Source organism: Schistocerca gregaria, chromosome 7, assembly GCF_023897955.1.
Source record: "Schistocerca gregaria isolate iqSchGreg1 chromosome 7, iqSchGreg1.2, whole genome shotgun sequence".
NCBI lineage: Eukaryota > Metazoa > Arthropoda > Insecta > Orthoptera > Acrididae > Schistocerca > Schistocerca gregaria.
In genome coordinates, this window is record NC_064926.1 from 494,653,437 (window position 1) to 494,679,979 (window position 26,543).

The 26,543-nt window shown below is 39.6% G+C and overlaps 1 protein-coding gene across 1 annotated transcript in view; it reads right to left on the minus strand.

The window, feature by feature from the left end:
* Nucleotides 1-26,543, minus strand: part of LOC126281435 (odorant receptor coreceptor-like) — a 198,281-nt gene that overhangs the window by 123,231 nt on the left and 48,507 nt on the right. Inside the window, exon 2 of the mRNA XM_049980400.1 lies at nt 10,410-10,955. Coding sequence (XP_049836357.1) covers nt 10,410-10,955 — 546 coding nt within the window. The remainder of the gene's footprint in view (nt 1-10,409; nt 10,956-26,543) is intronic.

The following is a 26,543-nucleotide window of genomic DNA, read 5'->3' on the forward strand; positions in this document are numbered from 1 at the left end:
ATCTTGCATACAGACAGACGACACAATTGACACCCAATCACCTGACCACGTCCGAAGTCCGTGAGTTCCTTGGAGCACCTCATTCTGATCTCTCACAATGTCTAATGACTACTGAGGTCACTGATATGGAGTACTTGGCAGTAGGTGGCAGCACAATGCACCTAATATGAATATCATATGTTTTTGGGGGTGTGTGGATACTTTTGATCACATAATATATTTTTCGTATTTCTACAACAGGAAGCTGTTAGTTCGAAAAGTATGTGTGATGATACGGTGCTGAAGTAGGGTCTCCATGGGGTGATGAGGAAATGTTGGTGGTAAGAAAAAATAATATTATAATGATGATGCTTCTGATGATGAGATTATAATAATGAGATAGTTGATGATTTTGTTGACGATGATGTAGAAGACAAAGATAGCCAAAGTTAGGGAAATATATTCTGGGTTATGATGTGTTTGTGTTTGTAACAGAAAATATGTTGAAAATTCATTTTGTAGTTACTGTGGTTTACTGTGAATATGATTGCTAAGAGAAAGTATGCTGCCAACATCTAATTATTTTTGTGATAAAACATGTCTTAGGATAACAGAGATAATGAAAATAGTAGAGGAGTTAGCTGTGGAAAGTATTTATAATTAGGTGTTTGTAATGTGGTGATGTTACTAACTAGCATTTTATATTGTCACAATGTTGAAACAGGTGTGACTATTTAAAAATAACTTACACAAAAAGAAAGGGACATGTAATTAAAACTGAAGAAAGATATCAGAAGCTGTCTTTGAAGAATAATGTTAAAAACTATGACTGTTTCTTAAAAGTTTCAAAAAGATTGAAAATTGTATGATGTTATTTTTTTTCTTAATGGTAAAGACAAAGGTAACATTCTGCATCCTGGCCTTATATGGGCCAGTAAGGCCCGACCAACTGCCACAGTATCCTCCGCCAGGGTCATCACTGTGTGCAGTGTGGAGGGGCACAGGAATCAAACATTTTATGTTGGATGCAACTGATCATTTCTCATTCCATATTTACAGCAAAATCTGAATATACTCCTGCAGGCAAAAATCACTGCACAAGATAAGTCAACAGAGACACCGAACTTTAAAAAATTAGGACAATAAGTTAATTAATGCAAATTACTAAATTCTTGTTATTCACAAACAATATTTAACAAATAGTTTTTCCTACTTTCATATTCGTTCAGAGCAGCAGAACAATTTTCTTGCAAACAGATGAAAAGTAAAATTTTTCCCAGTTTTGCGATGAAATTAATCATCAGATGAGCAGGAAGGTTTGAAAGCACATGGGCTAGGCATGCACAGCCACTGGAGCTGGTGGCATGTGACACAAGAAGAAAGGCATTGACTGGGTGGGCTGACAGGTCAAAGGGGAAACTGTTGGGTGGAGGGTGTGTGGACTGTGGGTTAATGGAGACTTAGGAGAAAAGGATTTTGGAAGTTAATGATATGTTGCAAGGATAACTCTCATTTGCGTAGTTCAGAAAAACTAGTGGTGGTGCACTTTCTATGATCATAAACATCAACTTTTCAAAATGATGGACAGTTTTCTTCTTTATTAAAAATTACATCTGCAGAAAAATAATCAACAAAGTGTACACCTGGTGCCATCTTACAGTATGGCATGTGGACGGATGACCACAGAACTGCCACATTACCATTAACTTAAAAGTGCAAAATGGCTAACCAGGAATGGATAGATGACAAATTCAAGGCTGTAGAAGCATACATAACTAGGAGAAAGATAGATGCTGACCATAGGAAAATGGAATAGACCTTTGAAGAAAACAGAAGAATATAAGGAGATCAGATGGCAGATCAGTACTAGGCAAGGAATGGAGGGCTGAAAGGTGGAAGGGATATATGGAGAGTCTGTATAAGGGGAACAAACGTCTACAAGGTGAGTGAACAAAGACACTGAACTTCATTAAATTATGACAATAAGTTAAATAATGAAAGCTACTAAATTTTTACTATTCACAAACAGTATTTTACAAATACTTCATCCTCCTTTCATATTTGTTCAAAGTGGTGGAACAATTTTCATGCAATCACGTGCAAAGTAATAGTTTTCCTAGTTGTGCAATAAAATTAATCATGAGGGTATAGAAACAGAAGCAGAAGTAGATAAAGATCAGACGGGAGGTACAATGCTGTGAGAAGAATTTGACAGAGCACAAAAATACCTAAGTGGAAACAAGGCTCCTTGAGATGGTGACATTCCCTCTGAATGCTTGAGATCCTTGGGAGAACTAGCAGTGTTGTTAAATTGGTTATAGAGACAGTGCTGTTGAGGTATTGTGAGACAGGCCAGGCTCACTCACTGAAATCTGCCACTGCTGCAGTAATGCACAGTTCTTGCCATACAGGAAAGGCAATTTCTTCTCCAACTAGTTCTAGTGGTGTTGCTGAGAACATGACTAGAAGCTGCACATTGGCATAACTGGCGCACTGCCATCTTGCTCAAATAGCTATCACTGTTGTAGCTGTTTCATTTGCAGCCCAGCGTTACTAGCTTCCTGCACTAAGTCTCCTAGCTGGACTTAGTCCCACAGTGCAGCAGACCTTCCTGGGCTCACTTCGCCAGCAATTTGGACTCCTGCCCAATCTTCATGTGCTGCTGACAAAACATGTTTGTGGCTTGACTCACACAGTGGGGTTGATCCCACCATCAGCAAAACTAGCATACTTGTTGCAGTCAGTTATCTGGGCATTGCTTGTCATTTTGCCAGTCATCCCATTGGGGTGAGGGCATGGTTGTTACACCACACAAATGTAGCGCAAATGTGCAAGTAAAATAAAATGTTGATTTTGACATCTGAGTCTCTCAGGACCTTCACCAGTGTGCTAACCCCGCCTGCCTTCTGACATTGTTAGCTATAGTTGGTATCAGAAGTGGTGACATCAACTTCAGCAGGTAACAGATGGTTTTTCATCCAAGCAGCATGACAACTGGACTATGGCCTGCAGTGTCAACACAGTGTGGAGAGTGAGAGAACTGTTGGCTATTTTTGATGTATGACAGACATGGGATCCTGGTGGGAATGTCACTGTAACTTAAAGGCTACTTTGTTTGGGCCAGAGGAACTGGGTAATCTTCCTAAATTTTGGGTAGCTGCAAGGAGCAGTGCTTGGAGCCTATTAATCGTTTGCAGTGTAATCTGCTTTGCCACACATTTAATTACAGCATTTATTATATCAGCTGTCGATAATTTTTTTCTAAATTCATACTGTGCTACATTAAATATTCCAAGTTTTTCAAAATGAGCAGACAGTTGATAATAAATGATGTATTCTACTCTTTTGGCTAGGACTGGAGCTATTGATATTGATCTGAAACTTGCAGGGCTGACTTTGTCGTCCTAGATAATTTCAGCTCCTCTGCAAAGTACCCCTGTGATATACATTTATTTATACATTTCACCAATGGATAAACAATAGAGTAAATGATTTTCTTCGGTAATTTGCAAGACATGTCATAAATTTCAACACTATCTGCTGACTTGAAGTTCCATACTACACTCCTGGAAATGGGAAAAAGAACACATTGACACCGGTGTGTCAGACCACCATACTTGCTCCGGACACTGCGAGAGGGCTGTACAAGCAATGATCACACGCACGGCACAGCGGACACACCAGGAACCGCGGTGTTGGCCGTCGAATGGCGCTAGCTGCGCAGCATTTGTGCACCACCGCCGTCAGTGTCAGCCAGTTTGCCGTGGCATACGGAGCTCCATCGCAGTCTTTAACACTGGTAGCATGCCGCGACAGCGTGGACGTGAACCGTATGTGCAGTTGACGGACTTTGAGCGAGGGCATATAGTGGGCATGCGGGAGGCCGGGTGGACGTACCGCCGAATTGCTCAACACGTGGGGCGTGAGGTCTCCACAGTACATCGATGTTGTCGCCAGTGGTCAGCGGAAGGTGCACGTGCCCGTCGACCTGGGACCGGACCGCAGCGACGCACGGATGCATGCCGTAGGATCCTACGCAGTGCCGTAGGGGACCGCACCGCCACTTCCCAGCAATTTAGGGACACTGTTGCTCCTGGGGTATCGGCGAGGACCATTCGCAACCGTCTCCATGAAGCTGGGCTACGGTCCCGCACACCGTTAGGCCATCTTCCGCTCACGCCCCAACATCGTGCAGCCCGCCTCCAGTGGTGTCGCGACAGGCGTGAATGGAGGGACGAATGGAGACGTGTAGCCTTCAGCGATGAGAGTCGCTTCTGCCTTGGTGCCAATGATGGTCGTATGCGTGTTTGGCGCCGTGCAGGTGAGCGCCACAATCAGGACTGCATACGACCGAGGCACACAGGGCCAACACCCGGCATCGTGGTGTGGGGAGCGATCTCCTACACTGGCCGTACACCTCTGGTGATCGTTGAGGGGACACTGAATAGTGCACGGTACATCCAAACTGTCATCGAACCCATCGTTCTACCATTCCTAGACCGGCAAGGGAACTTGCTGTTCCAACAGGACAATGCACGTCCGCATGTATCCCGTGCTACCCAACGTGCTCTAGAAGGTGTAAGTCAACTACCCTGGCCAGCAAGATCTCCGGATCTGTCCCCCCTTGAGCATGTTTGGCACTGGATGAAGCATCGTCTCACGCGGTCTGCATGTCCAGCACGAACGCTGGTCCAACTGAGGCGCCAGGTGGAAATGGCATGGCAAGCCATTTCACAGGACTACATCCAGCATCCCTACGATCGTCTCCATGGGAGAATAGCAGCCTGCATTGCTGCGAAAGGTGGATATACACTGTACTAGTGCCGACATTGTGCATGCTCTGTTGCCTGTGTCTATGTGCCTGTGGTTCTGTCAGTGTGATCATGTGATGTATCTGACCCCAGGAATGTGTCAATCAAGTTTCCCCTTCCTGGGACAATGAATTCACGGTGTTCTTATTTCAATTTCCAGGAGTGTATTTTTAATACAATACTAGGCATAGTCTCAGAGAAATTGAGAATACGGTTATAGGGTGTCCCATGATAATTTTTTCCTAAGTGCTCTGATGGACATGTATCATGTTTACTGATGTAATGACTTACTTCCTCCACAGACTTAATAAAGTAATCATGACTTTTATGCAGAGATAATGATTTTGACATTAAGTGCTTCTTTGGCAACATTGTTTATGAGATTCCAAGGAGCTCTGCATTTTTTGTGAGAACTCTCAATGCACTGCACATTGTGTGACTTTTTTGCTTCAATAACTGTTTTTTTATAGTTTTTTCTCCATCTTACGTACAAGGATTTTGTATTTTCTGACCTGGTATTATTGTACATGTCTAACAGCTTCATTACATTATCTTAGCAAGTTGTGTAGGAGGACTTATGTGAAGTTTGAAAGGTAGGAGACGAGGTACTGGAGAAAATGAAGCTATGAGGTCTGGCCATGAGCCATGCTTGGTTAGCTCAGTCAGCAGCACACATGCCTGTGAAAAGCAAAGGTCCCAGGGCTGAGTCCTGGTCTGGCACACATTTTTCATGTCCCCAGAAGTCCATAATGTTTGTCAAAATACATTACAATCTTTAACTTATTAGCACAACAGAAATCCTTAGTTTACCACACACTATAAATTCTATATTTTATAAAAATTATCTTGTTGATTTATAAAAACACTTGAATCATCATACATGTAGGTTGCATATATATTATTTTACAATAAATCAGTGAGCTTTTAATATTTATTTATTCAAGATTCTTCGAGTGAATACAAACACCTTTCAATTAAGATTTTTTTAGTTTTGATTTGATTTTATTACTACTTCTCAGGGACTTTGGCAGTTTATTATACCATATCAGCCCATCATTGTATGATTCTGTCATTTTTAATTTAGTTCTTTGTCTGACATAGCTACCTTTAGATCGGCTGTTGTGATTATATATGTCACTAAATTTAATTTCTTCAGTTTTCTGAGAGACAGAAAAAGTAATTAATTTATAGAGGTACAAAGTACAGATGGTGAAGTATTGGTGTTGTATAAAAACTTCACAGGAAGAATCCTTAAAGCTCTTTTTTGTAGAAGTAGCATATTTCTATGCCGTAGCTAAGTTAGAAATGGGTTGCCTCATAACATACAGTTTACAGGGTGTGGGTGAGTACCATTTTGGACAGGTGACTAATTACATATAACAGCACACAAGAGCAATGACAGAGGTTTCTATTGAACAATTTCTCCTACTGTAGAGTTGTCATGGATGTAGAGTGTCCCTGGAGAAATTGGCAGTATTCAGAGATATGACAGGAACACTCAATCAACTAAACAACTTCATGCGGACACATGCCCTATTCTGAATGATTTCTGAGGTAGAACACATTTAATGTATATTTGTTTTTGGGCTAGTAGTGAACATGTATGTACAGAGGATAGGCAAAATAATGTGGACAGTGGCAGCAATGGGATGGTTGTGTCTGATGATCAACAATGCAGGTAAGGCATGTGTCACACTGGACGGTGTGTGTTCAGTACAGGCTATGCATCAGCGCAGCTTGTTTATGAGTAGTAAACACTTTGTATTTGCGTTCATAGGCTGAGGTCTACAAGCAATGAAAGACCCAACAGAGTTCTGAAGAGGGCAGATTGTGGTGGGCCCGATTAGCTGGAGTAGCAACAACCAAAACAGCCAACTTAGTGAATGTTTCAACAGCAACTGTTTCAACAGTCATGAATAGTGGGTACAAACCATAACTAAATGATTGAGATCATCATATGTTAACATGAATTGTGTCAAAACAACACAAAACTACAGCAGCTAGTGACTGCAGAGCTCAATAGACATCTTCAAGACCACATATCTATCAACACTGTCTGCCGAGAATTCCATAAATTGAATATTCATGGATGAGCTGCTTTATTGAAACCATTAGTGATGACAACCAATGCAAATAAACATAAAACATGGTGTCAGGGGCTTAAATGATGGACGCTGATAAGTGGAAACAGGTCATTTGTTCTGATGAGTCAACATTTTCGTTATTTCCAACATCGGGTTGGGTTTACCTCTGGAGAATGCCAAAAGAAACCTGCAATCCTGATGGCTTGTTTCCAACAGTTAAGCATGGAGGTGGAAGTGTGATGGTGTGGGCAGCCATATCATGGTATTCTGCTGGTCTGACCATTGCTCTCAAAGGCCATTTTAGATGATCAGGTGCATCCCATGATCCAAATGTTTTTCCCCAACAATGATGCCATATTTCAGGATAACAATAAACTCATTCACACAGTCAGGACAGTACAATCTTGGTAGGAGGAGCATGCAACTGAACTGCAGCACGTTCCCTGCCCAGCTCAGTCCCCCAAATTGAACGTTATTGAACCCTTGTGGGCAGTATTGGTGCGCACAGCCCGGAGCAGATTTCTGCCTCCCTCCTCACGACAGGAGTTAGAAGAGGTTTTGATCAAACAGCGGCATAACATTCCACTGGAGACTGTACAATCATTATATGTCAGTATTCTAAGAAGAATCACAGATCTATTATGGGCAAATGGAAGTCCAACCCCTTATTAATAAATGGTTCCCAAGTAAGTAGAGGTGTTCACATTATTTTGTCTATCCTCTGTATCTTACCAACACAACATCTGTAATATATTATTCTAGCCCAACCTACTTCATTGCTTTCAGCCCCATTTCTTGGGATGTCTTTCTGTCATTAAACTAGCCTATTGAACACACAGTTGCTCACGGTGGTTGTGAGTGAAGTAGTGAGAGGGATTGAGAATCTGTCAGAGAGAAGCATAGATCAACTAGGTTTGTACACATGCTGGCTAAAATACCACATATCTATACTAATTAAGAATAAGCAGATATGGTGTACATTTACAGCTTCTGCAGTGATAGTGCTCCTGCTGCTATCGACGAATACTATCAGGGTTTTCTGACACATCGTATTCTTGATTGTAGAGTTTTTAACAGAGTTTTTAGTACATTTCATGAAATAGGTATTCTTCTAAGATCCCATTTTTCTTCTGAATGTATACTTTGATGACCTGTGGAGGAACAACAAATTACGCACCTCAGTTCTGTTACCACCACATGGTGACTTTCTGCATATATTAGTGTCCCATGAAAACATGTATGGTGAACATTACATGAGAAAAACCTGTACTCATTTCACATACAGTGTGTCCATAATCTTCACACAGGCAACAGTGCCACTTGGCTTGAATTTTGTTGTTGGTTAAATGACAATTGTCATTTGCTTACATTAATATTTGTCACTGATGAAGTCACATTTACATGGAGTGGAATCAGCGATACCCATAGTAATCATCAGTGGTCACAGGAACATTCACATGCTGCAGTGGAAATCCATTTCAAAGTTATTTTTTCAATCAATGTTTGGCAGGGCATGATTGGTAATATGTCAACATGTCCAGAAATTTTAGAAGAACAAATGACAGGATAGAATTACTTCCATTTTTTGGAAAATTCATTTGTTGAGCATCTTGAGAACGTTTGTGCCTTTGGCCACACAGACCACAATGTACTCCCAGCATGATGAAGCTCCTTGTCATTTTGCGAGATGTGTGAGGGACTTCACTGACCCCAATTGCTGGATCAGTCGTAGTGGTACAACTAATTGGCTATCAGAATTGCTAGATCTTATGCTGTTAGATTTTTGTTCATGAGGTTGGATGAATTCTGAGTTGTGCAAATAAAGATGAATATGCAACATGAAATACTTGGTCAAATCATGGATGCTGCTGCCCTCATTAGGGAACATGTCGAGGCACTCAGACAAGCAACACATCATGCACTCCCAATAGTGCACAGACACACTGAAGTTGACAGTGGGTTATTCAAACATTTATTGTGAACCATGCAACAGATGCAGTGTGATATGTACAACAATGCTTAGAGATGAATGTGTTAAAAATGCTCATTTTTCAATTGATACTTTGTAAAACACATGTTGCAATGCTTACTATGTGTGGTTAGATGTGTAAGTCTCGCAAAATATTGAATAATACAGAAAATAAATAACAATGTACTTTAAATGTGAACTATCTCAGAAACTATATGGAATAGGGCATATGTCTGTATGAAGATTTACTTCAAATGACCGTTCCTCTCTTATCCCTGAATGTTGACCATTCATCTGAGGACACCCTGCATACCTGAGGCTACATCTACATCTACATCTACATCTACATTTATACTCCGCAAGCCACCCAACGGTGTGTGGTGGAGGGCAATTTACATCCCACTGTCATTATCTCCCTTTCCTGTTCCAGTCGCGTATGGTTCGCGGGAAGAACGACTGTCTGAAAGCCTCCGTGCACGCTCTAATCTCTCTAATTTTACATTCATGATCTCCTTGGGACATATAAGTAGGGGGAAGCAATATATTCGATACCTCATCCAGGAACGCATCCTCTCGAAACCTGGCGAGCAAGCTACACCGCGATGCAGAGCACCTCTCTTGCAGAGTCTGCCAGTTGAGTTTGTTTAACATCTCCGAAACGCTATCACAGTTACCAAATAACCCTGTGACAAAACGCGCCACCCTTTTTGCATCTTCTCTATCTCCTCCGTCAACCCAATCTGGTACAGATCCCACACTGATGAGCAATACTCAAGTATAGGATTAGATTAGATTAGATTAGATTAATACTTGTTCCATAGATCATGAATACGACACTTCTTAATGATGTGGAACGTGTCAGGTTAATGAAAGATGTCTGTACAAGATATTACATTACACAAAATATTGCATGACACTAATGCTTAAGTTAGTTTTTTTCCCTCCCTTAATTTATATCTAAAAATTCAGCCAATGAGTAGAAGGACTTGTCATCTAGAAATTCTTTTAATTTATTTTTAAATGTTGGTTGACTATCTGTCAGGCTTTTGATGCTGTTTGGTAGGTGACCAAAGACTTTTGTGGCAGCATAATTTACCCCTTTCTGTGCCAAAGTCAGATTTAACCCTGCACAGTGAAGATGATCCTTTCTCCTGGTGTTATAGCTATGCACACTGCTATTACTTTTGAACTGGGCTGGATTATTAACAACAAATTTCATAAGTGAATATATATACTGTGAGGTTACTGTGAGGATCCCTAGATCCTTAATTAGGTCGAACGAGTGTTTTGTAAGCCACCTACCATGGAATGTATTAACTTGCTTTACAATGTATTTCTTTACATATCATATTATCATTTTTATAATGTAATATTTCACACTTTAAGTCAAAGCATAGAGCTTAAATAAAATGTTCATTTTTCAGACTTTTGCAGTTCCAAGAAGCTCAGTTCAGTAGGATTTGTGGAATACAGTTAATGTACCATAAAGTGTAATGTAATTGTGATATGAAAATGTGTAGCACACTTAATACATAAAGATATTATACATAATTTTCATGTACTTACGACAATAGCATATTGTGGTGCTCTACACATTCACCAAGTAATAGATTTATCTTTTTAGTTACAAGATCTTCATTAAAATTTTCATCCTTTTTAGTTATGTCAGTACTCGAGTTCAGGATCATTTTACGTCTCTCCTGCACTTGTTTTTCGAGAGCTTTTCCCACTAAACCAATATCTTCATTTTGCCTTTGGTCAGTTGCTATGCTTCTCATATTTCGAAGTTTATCTTTGAGTATTTCAAGTTGTCCACATATGAGTAATGTTAGTGTAATAAACATCATATCCTGTACAACTATTATGCATCCACAAACAAATATACAAGCTCCTTGTAATAGAAAAACAACAGTATACACATATGGCTGCCTTGCATCAAATGGGTATTGTGCTCTGAAAGGAAACTCCCACAGCTCTCTCGGTAAGCCTTCAAAAGTTGCATTACTTTCCTTTCTCATTTCAGCTGATGCCAATTGTGCTGAAATTAGTGGGTGCAGCTGCCAAGTTGAAGCCACAAACGAACCATATGTGAAGTATAGTATGGAAATTATTCTGTAAAGTAAAAATTTATTATAAATCATTGGCATAAAAAGGTTATTAATAAAAGCTACACACTGCTATCATAAAGAGAGCAGTGTGTTTCATTAACAGTGTGTGTCAATTTGAAACAGACACCTGCATTATCAACATGATTTTCATGATATTCACACAGATTTCAGTTCAAAATCTGTGTAAATTGATTATAAATGTGTTTTTCATGAAGACTTCTTTCATAGCTGAATGGTTAACAGCACTGCCTTTGGTGCAGAAGGCCTAATTTTCAATTCCCAGTACCTCTGACAGATTTTCCTGAGGTAGGCAGGTCTAGAATGGGGTCCCCTCAGCCCCGTGAGGTCAAATGAAGAGCTCATAGAATAAAAGAAGCACAGGCGTCTTCAGAAATTGTTTCATAAATTACTGTGCACACGAAGCAACTAGCTAGTTGGAACAGGCCTAAGGACAAATCCATGAGTGATGTCTACATTTATGTTGTGATTTTCACATAACATATGCTCACAAAATGACAAATTGTTCTTAACAATGCAACAATTTCGGCTATTGCTACACAGTTATAAAACTAGGACTTTCAATATGATTTGAAAGTTGCACAATAGAATCAGAACAGATGTGAGCTGCAGTTTTCCAGTGTAATATTATGTCAATATCAGACCACTGTACTGCACTCAAATCTTCCAAATTACCAAAACCAAGAGATGCTGCATCTCAAGCAGCAAATGCATACTGCATCTCCAGTAGCTTCATTATTTTGTAGACTCATAACAAAGGATAGACAGGTCCCAATGAGGTCACAGATAGTTTGACAATACAAAGTATAAGATATATGCAAACAATAGGAAGGAAACATTTAAGAAGATCAACAATATTTTAATGCTAAGTAATAGTCATCAGAGAAATGATATGAAACTATGTGAGTGAATGCAAATTCAGGGCTCAGCAGTGTCAACTGTGATTTACTGTTTCCGGGGAAAGATCTTAGAAAAAGTATAAATGTGTTATTACTGGCAGTAAAAATAATAGTTTATGATACATTATCAGTTTGATTTAACAATAAAATAGTGATCTGCAATGCAAGAAAATGTTTTTGCTGTCCAAACTGTAATTGCCTCTAGAACATGGAAATATACAAGACTGTGACACTTATATTTGTGTTTTTGGTGAATTGTGGTTTGTCAAGCATGCAGAGCCATGTGGAGAATTTGTGGTGATGAATTCTAAGGTGATTTTGGTCGCATTATAGCACTAGTTGAGAGTAGTAATAAACTTTGAATGACAGGCCCTAATGATGCCACTTCAGTTTTTATTTGTATTTGTATTTCCTTATTCAGTCTGCAAATGTGAAAAGCTATGGAAACCAACAAAAACAGTACTTCTAAGAAAAAATATAACATTTCTCTAAACCAAGGTGTCCTTTAACATTCCGTATTGTGATTTACAAACATAAAAAATTCCTAAAAATTTTAACACACTAGACAGCAAAAATAAAATTTTAGGTGTAAAACTAATTATGGTTAGAGAGTTTGAATACTAATTTTATTTTAATTTTTTCTTAATAACTCAGGTTCTATGAGTATAAATTTAGATGCTGCAACATTAATGATAATATGCAAAACATATCACTTGCTACAAACTATGAGTATTTTACTGCAATTTATTTTCTATTTCATAATGACAGGAAACTTTACAGCTAGCAAAATTATTTTTGTCTGCAACATTAGCTAAACAGTTTTGTGTTAATACACTATCTGCACACTTCCCACTGGGACCAGAAACCAAAATTTATTGTTTTTTGTAGAAGGAACAGTGGGAAGTTCAAAAACATGTGAAATCCAAGAGAAAGGAGTGGTAGCTATATTGGTATATCTATAATAAATAAATGTTAACTATATTCAGAAGAAAATGTGTAAAAATATAACACTGTTAAGAGTTTAGATAATTACTTTTATTAACACTGTGATACGATGAACAAGAAGCACCATGTGTGTTGTAAAGACTGTGTGTATTAGGATTTTAGAGTACTTTACACGGAAAATATCAGTATTTTATTCTATAAATATGGAAATTTTATCTCCATTAGCTATGAAATTATATTTACAAAGAATTCTTTACATTCGTGATCATCTGTTTCTATATGTCCTAATGGCTAAAACAAAATTTAACAATGTACACATTGCTCATAAGTAAAAAACTGTCTTCATTAAAAATGTTGCTTAAGAAAGACAAAGATATGAATGCATAAATATTTGATAATAGAAGTAAAAGTAACTATAGGCAAATCAAAAATTACTTAAATTTAAAACACTTCCAAAAAATGATATGATGTATTAGATGTGTAAACAAAACTGATAATCATCATTATTTTCAGCAATAATTTCAAAACTTTTGCTGGTAAAAAGGGAAAGAGTAAAAAAAAATTGTATTTTGTGAAAACACAAGTAAAGTAACTAAATCCCACTCATGGATTAGTCCTTAGGCACGTTCTGCGTGGTTGACTGCTAATCATTTGGCTATGGAGGCAATCTTGTGGAAATATATTACTAGTATTTTTGACTTCTAATAAATATAATAATCACAATTCTGGAGTGTCAAATGTTTCAAATGGCTCTGAGCACTATGGGACTTTACATCTGAGGTCATCTTTCTCCTTGAACTTAGAACTACTTAAACCTAACTAACCTAAGGACATCACACACGTCCATGCCCAAGGTAGGATTCAAACCTGTGACCGTAGCGGTCATGTGGTTCCAGACTGAAGCATTTGGCCACAGTGGCCAGCTATTGTGGAAGTACTTATATCTATAGAGCAAAAGCATATCTAATGAATACTAATGCTAGATGTTACTAAAATTGTTAGCAGAAACACAAAAGACTCGTATAAAGTTCTTTCATTTATTAAAGTGGGTATACAAGAAAAAAAATTGAAGAATTTGTTTACAATTTCTATGTATGGGAATCCTCAGCAATGTTGTTTGAATGAAATTTATCTTCTGCAAAAAATCTTCAAATTAGATTATGTTGTAATACTTTTAGTAGCCTCACAGTGGTAGATAGTTTTACACTTACCATGAGGGCACTATGAGAAGCTTTTTCTGTGTGGATAAATTTATTAAGTTATCCAGCTTAAGAAGCTTATTTACACTAATTAGATTTAACAGTCCTAAACTACAAGCAGAATGCAATTGTGTACCAGAAGAACAAGCCATAATTGCTTTTAACTTTTTGTAAATGTTAATTATTTGTTAATTTTAATTAATTTTAATTCTAAAAGATATTACATCTTTTGGATCATAGTTTAATTAGTGGTAGTTACACTTCAAACAATTACTTATTAACTTACACTGAAGGTTTTTTGAAGGACATCATATTCGCCATTGACTGTAAGAATTATTTATTTCACAATTGCAATTTCGGCTTTTTGGGCCATTTCACATGTTATTACAAAATCTAAAAGTGTGTACAGAGTGTACTTGTATACATAGAGCTACAAAAACATGTTGTGTAGACAGTATTACATTACAAAAATGTTGAAAATAACATGTGACTTACATTTTGCCTCAGTCACAGTCAGGGTTTAAAATCCTTTGACATGTAAACATGTCATTGTCAAAATCCGATCTTTGCACTGTAGAAATACAGTAACATTACACCAGTACAAAGCTCTGTACATTGTGAAATGATGTAAATTACATGAAATGTTGACATCGGTAACATAACACATTCATGTGATGTTACTGTACTTCTACAGTGAAAATTTGCTATGATTTGCATGAATGATGTTAATATTGATAACATTTGACATAACATGTTTGTGAATTTCTGTATATATGGGTACACTCTGTGCTTCATTTTTGTATTCCTTTAGCCTTTGTGTTACCACTTGAAAATGGCCCAAAGGCTGAAATTGCAGTTGTGAAAAAAATAATTCCTATGATCAAAGGTGATTATGATGACCTGTAAAAATTCTACATGACGGTGAACCTCAGCCATGAGAAGTTTTACACTGAGATGTCTGATTCAAAACAGCTAATTTCTTTCCATCACACACTAACACTGATTTTAAAATAATATTACACCCATTGCATTAATCATAATGTTGCACAATAGATCCAATTTCTGTGTGAGTATATAGATCTTTAAAATTATTACTTGGCACAGATGGCACAGAACCAAATTGACTCATGCCAGAGTCAGTATCTGAGGAAAGCAAAGAGTGCCAATTTTTGAAGATGGCAGAATGTCACTTGTAACAGATTTTCACACTGAGCTGAACCATAATCATGAGGCACAAACTGCACAGTATGACGGTATCCAATACACCATTCTTTGAGACCTGCAATATGGAGCTGTAACATGTAATGTCCACTCCTTCCAAGTTCAGCCACTTGATGTTGTCCTAGCACTGATGCAACGTGCAAAGGCAACAGGACTACCAATAACTGAGACACCATAATGGGGGCAAGTCCACTGAAGCCTCCAGATAATGAGGGCAAATGACTGCATTGCTAGCTGTGATGAGTTATGTCCAGTTTAAATATCCTGTTTCAGAAGACTCTGTGGGTGGTCATCTCATTTGCATCTCTGATTCAAAAGGAATGATTGTTTGCCCAGTTACAGGATAACCTGATTGGTGAATGGTGATGTGTTACCAATTTCTGAGTGAATACTTCCCATCCAAGACCACAGGCAGCCAGGTTCAGTGGGAATGCAAACTGCCACTGCTGTCTGGTCATCTCCATGACTGAAAGAAGATGCAGACAAGTCTGGGCCTCTCCCTGGTGAAGAGCTGTACCAAGTGTCTGCAAACTGTTGCCTTCAGCTTGTTGGGTGAGGCACTCACCTGCTCAGTCTCCATGCCCACTAAATATCCTGACCTGAGCAGTAATAACTTAACTGGTGGTCAGAAGTAATCCTGATGCCACTACCAATGGTGCCAATTTCTGATATTACCATCATCACCACAACAGTTTCACTCATCTTGCAGTCAATGCTTCACACAATGTAGGTCAGTGATTGAGAAGTATTTTGTTTACCTGGCCATTTTCATTGAGTGATTCATTGGCCATAGTGGATCATAGGGGTGGTCATTTAAATTTGAGGGTAATACATGTATAGCTGTGTGCACCATCTGACCTGTCTGCTTTTAATAGTAATAATTGTTGTGAGTCATCTTCAACACCTGCCACGTGTACATTTAACAGTCTTTCTGGGCATGAGTTGCCATGCATAAAGGCAAGAGGATATAGATAGGTCATGTACTGACCACAGCCACAAGCATACCATCAGCATACCATTGTGTGACAAAGTGGGTCATTGCAGGACAGTGACTGGCAAGCTATGGAGGCATTACTGTTGCACTTTAAAGATTTGTTTCTTGCACAAGATCCATTACCTGCAATTCCTGTTACCCAACATTGCATACCAACAGGAAATAATGCTCCATTTTATAGTAAGTCACATCATATACTGAACCATTTGAAACCAGTTGTGGAAGAGTTCATAGACTGACAGTTGGCAGAAGGCACCATAGAAGCCAGTGATAGTCCCTGGTTGGCACCTGTAGTCATGCACACATGGTCCTGCTTGCAAGAAAATTGCCAGGGCACCAAAAAGTATCATTGAAAACAACATTAGTTTGTGAAAGTTTTAAATGTTTGAGCAGAACACACTAAAATGGTAAGCGACATAGTAACAGCATCCCTATCATAAACAAGTTTGACATGTTAATAAAGTACTTATTATCTCATTTATCAAAGTTGTAAGAACTACAAATGCACCAGATACTTTACAAAGATATACTGGACAATAAGAATCATCACAATTATGGTGGCACCTTTGGCCATCTGTTGGGGTGACATCTTGCTCGACACTGCTTTATGGAGTGTCTGGTTTTTGAAGTTGCCATTGACTTTGCATACAGTATAAGTCGCCATTTAGGGGGATCCTATCAACAGCAAACTTGATTTAGCAGACAGGATTTTTGTGCTTCAGCAGAGGCAAAACCAAGCTAGTGGTGTTACAATATGTAACATCAATACAGTGCAAGGAGCAAGGCCTCTGCAATTAAATGGGTGCAGTCCGGTCATTCCTTGAGCACTTCCAATCATATGTGGAGCTGGACCTGCTTGTTGGGCACAGACTACATGAGCACTGTTGGATTCAGACAAAACTTCACAAGTGCTAGATCTGGAAAGCACAATGTTGGTTGCATGGACCACGTCTATCATTCAGCAACACATAGAGGAACGTCACTCAGCATGCTTCTGTTGCACCATGCAATATTTGGCAAATCTGCACATAAGTGCAACCTGCTCTGCAGTTTTTGACACCAGGTGCAACCACCACACATAGGCACACTGGTGACAGCACAAGATTCCAAATTAACAGGGTATGATGCTAAAATCGTGTGTGATGTTTTGCCACCTAAGGGTCCAAGAACTTTTGTATCAGATGGAGTATCACAAAGACACTTTCTTATTGACTGAGGCTCAGCAGTTAGTACCATCCTTTATGAACATTCATGTGAAGGTGCTAAACGTGGGGTGATATCTTTATGGGCTGTTAACAACACAACAGTGCACCATTTTGGCTACAAATTTTTAATAATCAACTGCATCACATCTTTGTGTGGAATTTTTGTGACACTAAATTGTACTTCCAGTTATAGGTTCGAACTTCCTTAGTCACCATAAACTGTCCATAACATTTGAAACCATGGAAATCAACAATGCACGTACAAAAAGTACAGTGAATTGATTGGAACATGCTAGGCCCACTTATACACTGTCAGAACAAGAGAGCAGAAGCAGTTTGCTGGATTCCACACACCAAATAGGAAGTGATAGTGTGAAAAATAGCTCACAATTATGGGACTTCAGTCACTGCATTCTTACAGACTTGCATGTTAGAACAAGAATTACAATTGCAAGATTTTAAAAAGCCTTTATCTGCATCAAAATGCATCATACATCAGAATGACCATGGTAATCATCAGCAGCGTACCCACAACAATCATAAGACTGAGTGCAAGGCATCAAGCAGCAACATTCCCATCAGATGCAACAGGAATGTCAATCATAACTGCATCAGCACAAGAGGCAGCAGTTCCCACAACTCCTACAAACACATCACAAATTTTCTCAGTGAGGGCAAACTCCAGAGCATCTAGCAGTGTCAAAGCCTCTGCTAGTGGTATCAGACCACTTAGCCACGAATGGCAGCCTACTCCACAACAGCAGCAGACATTTTAGCAGAGCCAGCTGCAATCTCTATCACATCAGTGGCTGTGACAGTGGGTTCTGGAGATGGTACCACAAGGAGTCACTTCTACCAACTGACAACAGCAACAACAAAAGGTCAGTGATGTGCACTCTGAGCATTCTAGCCTGGGACAGAATAACAGGGGCAGGAGTAGTGTTTTACAGAACATGAGGCATCACATCCTAATGGTGAATGGGACCCCAAAGGTTAAGACAATTGTTGAAGACCTGTTAAATTTTGGAATTATTAGACTTTCCTGCAGTGCATGGTCTTCCCCGATTCACTTAGACCCAAAAAATTATTGGTCTCTCGAGCTTTGTGGTGAGAATTACGGAGCACACAATTCGTGAATGGCACCAAATACCAAATCTGCTTGACTTCTCCCATGCCTTAAGGGGTGCAATAATTTTCAGTGTAACAGATTGCACAAAAGCATACTACCAGATTCCTCCATCCCCATCCAACATAGATAATACAGCAAGACACCCTTCAGGTTGTATGGATTTGTTTGAATGCCATACAGACTTAAAAATGCAGCCCAAACATGGCAGAGTTTTTTTTTTGATTCAATGTTCTGAGCCCCATCTTGATCCTAATATTTAGATGACATTCTGATTTTCTCCAAATCGGCATACACTAGACTCACATGACATTCTAGCAAATAAATTTATATAATGAAGGGCTATCATTTTTAGGTCACTCTGCAATGAGTGAATCAGACCAACTACAGTGAGGATAGAAACTATCCATAAAATACCATGTCCAGTGACTTTCCAGGAATTAAGTTGCTTCCTTGGTACAACAATTTTTTATAGAAAACACTTATCCTTAGCCATACATACACAAATGTCACTAATACATGACCTGGCTGGTAAGGATACAGAAGGAAAGATACTTTTCAAAAGAATGAAGGAAATGTAACAGGCATTTACAGGCATGATGCACAGCCTTGAAAGTGCCATTACACTTAGCCAACTGGTAGCAGGTTCACTATTGACACTCACAGTTGATGCAATTGACAAGACAGTAGGTGGAGATCATTAGATCATACACGGTCAACATAACGCCTTTAGATTTTTTCTAACAAGTTTCATTTTCACAGCAAAACTGGTCAGCCTTTGACTGAGAGTTGTTAGCTGTATATAATTCAATTCAGTACTTCAGACCAGATATGGAGGGGTGGGAATTCACTGTCTCTGTGGATCATCACCCACTGGCAGAGACAACTAGAAACTCCAAGCAGAGTCTGTCCTCCCTGCAATTTCATGCATCTAGAATTTACTGAACAATTTTCAATGACTGTGAAATATATCAAGGGGACTGACAATTTTGTTGCAGACTTTCTGTCAAGGATTAATCTGCTGTCAAACCCCACTGATGTGGCCCAAATCACAGAAGCTCAGTGCAATTATGACACACTGTGACAACTGTTAATAGATAATACAATGAGTCTTAAATTTGAATGTTTCCAAATACTTACTTTGCATTGTAAATTGTGATGCAACACATCGCAGGCCACATATGGCCATTTACTTCCAAGCCATGGAGAATGACTATATTCAAATGTTTGCACATTCTGGCACATCCTGGTATATGTCTGTCAGTTCAGTTAGTGACTGAAAGTTTTGTATGGCCTTGTATGAAGCGTGATTGCTGATGGTTGGCTCAAGCATACTTAGATAGCCAGAGAAGTAATTTGAGGTGGTACATGAGCCCACCATTGGCCAAATTTGATATCCCAACTGGGAGGCTGCAACCTTGTGGGAAAATTACCAGTGTCCGGTGGTTTCTGGAACATTCTTAGGTAATTGACAGGGTGTTACAATGGGTGTAGGCAACACCACTGACAGATATTAAGCAGAATCGATGGTGAAAGCCTTCTCAGAGTTGTGAATATCTTGTTTTGGCTTCCTTGTACATGTAACAACAGGTCAGCCTGTTGTAACGCGTACGGGGCAGACAATTTGAATCTACACTGGTTGCCAACAATTATAAAATGTGTGGGTTCATATGAATTTGCACCACTGCCTACCATCCACAGAGGAAAGGGTTGGCAGGGAAACTGGCACCTCACTTTTAAAGGAGCACTAATGTGCCATGGAGGAGAATGACACGGGGCCCTTTGGTGGATATTGCTGGGGTATGTTCCACATTCAAAGAGGATCTTCAGGCAACATTGGCAGAAATCATGATTTTACTTGTGGAATTCATGGAGGCTGCAGATGTACATGAAATACTGGCATTGCCAAAACTGTAGGTAAGGTTAAAAAGCATATAGTTCGCATTTGTATACCTTCTCCTCCTCCTCTTCACTCACATGGTTTGGCTTTGGAATTCAATACACCAAGACCTCAAAAGCTGCAAGTCTGTCAAATTAAGGGATGACTCAGTGCATCCATCACTACAGCCCTCCCATTCAGATCCTCATAAAGTTTTAAACAGAAGTCACAGTACCTTGGGCATAAGCCTAAATGGTTGCATGTCCACAGTTTCTGAACAAGATTAAAGCCAGAATGGATTTTAGGTGGTGACAAGGCAACTCATGAAGAAGTATAGAAGGTACCTCAGACTGTTGTACAACAGTCTACCACTGAAACCCAGGCAATACACTGACAATACCATTGGTAACACAGTCCCTTTTTGGCTGTTATCACTGATTACTGACACACTTCACTGACTACATCATTGAATAGGTAATGACTTACCTGGGTCTTTCCTTCTGTAGTGTTCATATATAACCTCTATAATTGTTAAGAATTTGTAATAGCCATGCCTTACAAATTGGACTTACTGTTCTCACATGAACTTCATATATTGCTTTCCTGATTATATGACTGCATTAATTTGTAGTCAAAATATAGGTTGTATAAAAAAGAATCACCTAAATTAAAAAAAATGACTATTATGTTATTTGAGATATGTGCATGAACAGTGCACTATTGAAAAGAGCAAACTCTCGATTTTTACAAAGTTCCCACTAGCTAGCAGCAGTGTGTGCCCACTTCAGTTCTAGTAAAAATGGTGTCAGGACAACAGAAAGCATTTTGTGTTCTACATGGTGTGCAGTGTGGGTCAGTAATAACTGTTCAGAATGACTTTTGTACTTGGTGTGGTGTGGATCCTCCTACAGGACAGAATATTAGATGACAGTATTAGCAATTCTGAGAAACAGGTGATTTGTGCAAAGGCAAATCGCAGGACCATCCCCGAGTTTCTGACACAGATGCTCAACGCATCCGCTTTAGTTTTGCAAGGAGTTCACAGAAGTCCATTTGCAATGCAGCTTGACAGCTCAACATGCCCCCAATGTCCCTCTGACATGTGTTGCATTAACATTTACACATGAAACCATACAAAATTCAGTGACTGCAAGGTCTTCATGAAGGTGACAAACAACTATGTGTGGAGTTCTTCTGGTAAGATGGAGGATGACAGTTTTCTTCCATGCTTAGTGTTTAGTGATGAGGCAACATTCCATTTAAATGGAAAGATGAACCATCATAATGGGGTAAGGGATAATGACATGAATTTGTATAACATGAGAGGGACTCTCCAAAATTTAATGTGTTTTGTGCAGCTTGATCAGAAAAGTTGTATGGTCCATTTTTCTTTGCCAAGAACACTGTTACAGGAAGCACATATCTTGAAATGCTTGAGAACTTTCTTTCTCCATAGTTGGAGACTGATTGGAACAACTTCATTTACTGACAGGTTGGGGCGACTGTGACACTGGCATCTGGAAGTATGGGATTTTTTTATCTCAAACAATTACTGAATGATGGATCAGTTGTACTGGACCAAATCATTCAGGCTTGCATTACTGGCCTCCAAGGTCACAGGACCTGACGGTATGTGATTATTTCTTGTGGGGGGTTTATAAAAGACTCTGTTTATGTGCATCCATTATCAACAACAATGAATGAATTGAAACATCACATGACAGCAGTTGTGGAAGCTGTAACTCAAGACATGCTCAATGCCGTGTGGGAACAATTTGACTATTGTATTGGCTTATGCTATGCATCTCAAGGGGGGGGGGGGGGGGGGCAATTGAAAACCTATGAAAAGGTATGAACAAAAACTTTTAGTTTCCCGTTTATCAAAAATTAGTTTCAGAAATATAGACGTGCCAAATCGGATGGTTCTTATTGATACACCCTGCGTTGTGTATTATGTGTTACTGTGTTTATCAAGTTTGCTTTCATTTATGACATACAAAAGCAAATTTCTTTGCTTGTATTTATTATTGTCACAGTGTTGCCACCCAAAGCATGAATGACTCCACAAATTATCTTGTTTGTAACAATGAACTAGATGCTACGTGGACACTTGTTTCTAATCTGGATCTAATTTTTATTATATTTCTTTCTAGTTACTGTTTTGTACTTCTGCATTCTCATGTCTGGTGTTTTTCATCATATTTCCTTTTCAATGGTGTGCTCAACCTGCAACAACTACTTTTATGGAACCACTCTTTCTTTGCAGTAGTGCTCCACACTGGAGGGGGATGGGGAAGGGTTCTACCTAGCAATCACCACAATAATTGTTTAATGATTGATATAAAATGGTCAATAGTGGGAAATATTCCTGCACAATCAAAATGTTTGCCTTGTTTAGGGACGGAGATAACAAATACTGTTTTTTTCCAGACTGCGTTAATTATTTTATGTATGTTGTACCATGTTGATTATTATGATAAAATAGTTCTCTTGAGTGTACTAGTGTGTCATATTTATCACCAGATATATGCACTGTGACTCAGGACTTGTAGTGGTTTTGGTAACCAAAACTGGTTAGTCTCATGGGGTCAATATACACAAATCTTGAATGGTTTGAACAGTATTTTATACCATTCTTGGAACTAAACTGTTACTTGAGATACTCTGAAGCAGTATAATAGGACATGAACTGTTTTTTCTTCTTTTTTTGTCACAAATCCTAATCGCTCAATAACTTTAAAATATGACTGGGAGTCAAATGAAAACCTTAAAACTGTAATTAAAAACTGATATTTCACACTGTTCTTTGTAAGTTGCCAGTACTGTTACCAGTGGTGTAAGGAATAGCCTGCACGTGGCAGCATGCTACAGACAAATGAAATGTGGCCACAATACCAGTTCAAAATGGCTGCCCTCTTGCGAATTACAACAAGGAAGAACAGCATTCTGTCATACATTCTCTCAGAAGTGAAGCTAGAAACCTACTGAATTCCATTGGTGAATGAAGGTCCAGTACGGTGACATGCATCTATCATTGCAGAAAGTGTATGAACATCAGTGATGGCTCAGCATGTCAGAACACTCGTGATGTGGTTAAGTTTCATGAAGTGTCTGCAGGATGTGTGTCACAACAGCTATTCCAGAAATGGAAGAGCAATGCATTGATATTTGTGAAGAACTTTTGTGGTGCTTCGAAGCAGAAGGTGATGGCTGATTTGTGAGAGTTGTTACTACAGACAAAACCTGGATATGATACCATACCCCCCCCCCCCCCAAAAAAAAGAGAGCAAGCAAGGAATGGCACCATTCCTCATTGCCAAAAACAAGAAGTTCCAGGTGCAGTCATCTGCAGGGACAGTTTACTGAAATGAAAAAATGTTCAAATGTGTGTGAATTCCTAAGGGACCAAACTGCTGAGGCCATCGGTCCCTAGATTTACACACTACTTAAACTAACTTATACTACAAACAACACACACCCATATATGAGGGAGGACTCAAACGTTCAGCAGGAGGGGCTGCAAAGTCCGTGACATGGTGCCCCTAACTGCACGGCTACTCCACACGGTGACAGTTTACTGACTCCCTTTTGAGGCAAATGAGGGGTTGTCTTCAAACACTACACACCAGGAGTAACACCATCACCAGTTCACCATATTTCAATATGTTAAAAAGTCAGCTTTGGGCTTGAACTTGGGACCTTTGCCTTAAGTGTCCAAGTGCTCTACCAACTGAGATACCCAAGCACAATGAACGACCCATCCTCACAGCTTCAATTCTGTCAATACCTCATCTCCTACCTTCTAAACTTCACAGGAGATTTTCTGCAAACCCAGCACTCTTGGCAGAAAGGAATTGCAGAAACATGGCTTAGCCACAGCCCAGGGGATGTTTCCAGAATGAGATTTTCACTCTACAGCAGAGTGTGCGCTGATATGAAACTTCCTGCCAGATTAAAACTGTGTGCCAGACTGATACTTGAACTCGGGACCTTTGCCACTCACGGGAAGTGCTCTACCAACTGAGCTACCCGAGCACAACTCACAACACATCCTCACAGCTTCAATTCTGACAATACCCTGTCTCCTACCGACCAAACTACACAGGAGCTCTTCTGTGTCTGGAAAGTAGAAGCCAAGGTATTGGCAGAATTGAACCTGTGATGATGGGTCATGAATCATGCTTGCGTAGCTCAGTTGGTAGAGCACTTGCCTGCAAGTGACAAAGGTCCCTGGTTCAAGCCTCGGTCTGGCACACCGTTTTAATCTGCCAGGAAGTTTTATATCAGAGCACGCTCTGCTGCAGAGTGAAAATCTCATTCAGGAGACAGGAAGTCTGTTGAATAATGATGCACTTGAATCCCTTTAAAAATAGTTCAGAGATTTCATTTGACTCCCCCTCCATGATGACTATAGAAGCCAGAGATGATGTGTTGACTCAAAGTCTCCTGCCAAAAGTCAACCTGGGGCATTTACAGCAGAATGTGTGGTGGGAAGCAGAGGGGCAGGAGAGTGAGAATCTCTGTGTAATAAGATACAATCTTTCACTGATATGCACTGAGGTGACAGAAGTCATGGGATACCTCCTAATATTGTGTCAGACCTCCTTCTGCCCAGTGTAGTGCAGCAAATTGATATGGCATGGATTCAACAAACTGTTGGAAGCTGCTGTAGAAATATTGGGCCATGTAGCCTCTACAGCCATCCATAATTGCGAACATCTTGCTGGTACAGGAAATTATGCACAAACTGACTTCTTGATTATGACCCATGAATGTTCAATGAGTGGTCAAATCATTTACTCATATTGTTCAGAATGTCCTTCAAAACAGTTGCAAACAATTGTAGCCTGGAGACTTGGTGCACTACCATCCATAAAGGTTTCATCTTTGTTTGGGAATGTGAAGTCCATGAATGGCTGAAAATGGTCTCCAAGTAACCAAAAATAACCATTCCCAGTGAGTGATCAGTTTACTTGGACCAGTATACCCAGTCCAGTCCATATAAACACAGCCCACACCATTATGAAGCCACCATGACCACACACAGTGCCTAGTTGACAACTTGGGTCCATAGCTTCATGGTATCTACACCACACTTGAACCCTACTGCCAGCTCTTACCAATTGAAATCACGGCTCATCTGACCAGGCCACAGTTTTCCAGCATCTAGCGTCCTCCAATCCATCAATATGATTACAAGCCCAGGAGAGGTGCTGCAGGTGATGTCATGCTGTTAGAAAAAGAATTCAGGTTAGTTGGCTGTTGCCATAACCCATTACTGCCACATTTCTCTGCACTGTCCTAAGGAATACGTTGGTCATACATCGCAAGTTGATTTCTGTGGTTATGTGATGCAGAGTGGCTTGTCTGTTAGCACTGAAAATTCTAAGCCAACACCGCTGCTCTTGGTCGTTAAGTAATGGTCATCAGTCACTATGTTGTTTGTGATGAGGGGTAATGGCTGAAATTTGGTATTCTCTGCATGCTTCTGACACTGTGATTTCCCATATGGAGTGTCCCATGCATCTAGCTCCAACTGCAGTTCTATGTTCCAAGTCTGTTAATTCCCATCGCATGGGCATAATCATGTCGGAAACCTTTTCACATGAATCACATGAGTACAAATGACAGCCCCACCAATGCACTGCCCTTTTATACCTTGTGTATATGATACTGTCACCATCTGCATATGAGCATATCACTATCCCATGACTTCTGTCACTTTAGTGTACATGCCTGCATCACTGATTGAACATTGTCACTTTAGATGGTTTTACAGAGATTACCACTTGCCTGTTTGATGCCACATCACATACTGTTTTGTAGAGAGGTCCACAGAACTGTTTTGTTTTTCTGGAACGTCCTTGCCTAAGCCCTCTTTCAATCCTAAATTTCCTACACTCCTGATGAACACTAATGGAAGCTGTAGTATCGATGAATGCATTCTTCAGTATACTAACATGTGATGAATCAATACTTGTTCTGCACGGGATGCTAGATTCCAAGACTTACCAAGCAGGAAAGCGCCGGTAGACAGGCACAATAAATAAAACGCACAAACACACACACAGAATTTCAAGCTTTCACAACCAATGGTTGCTTCTTC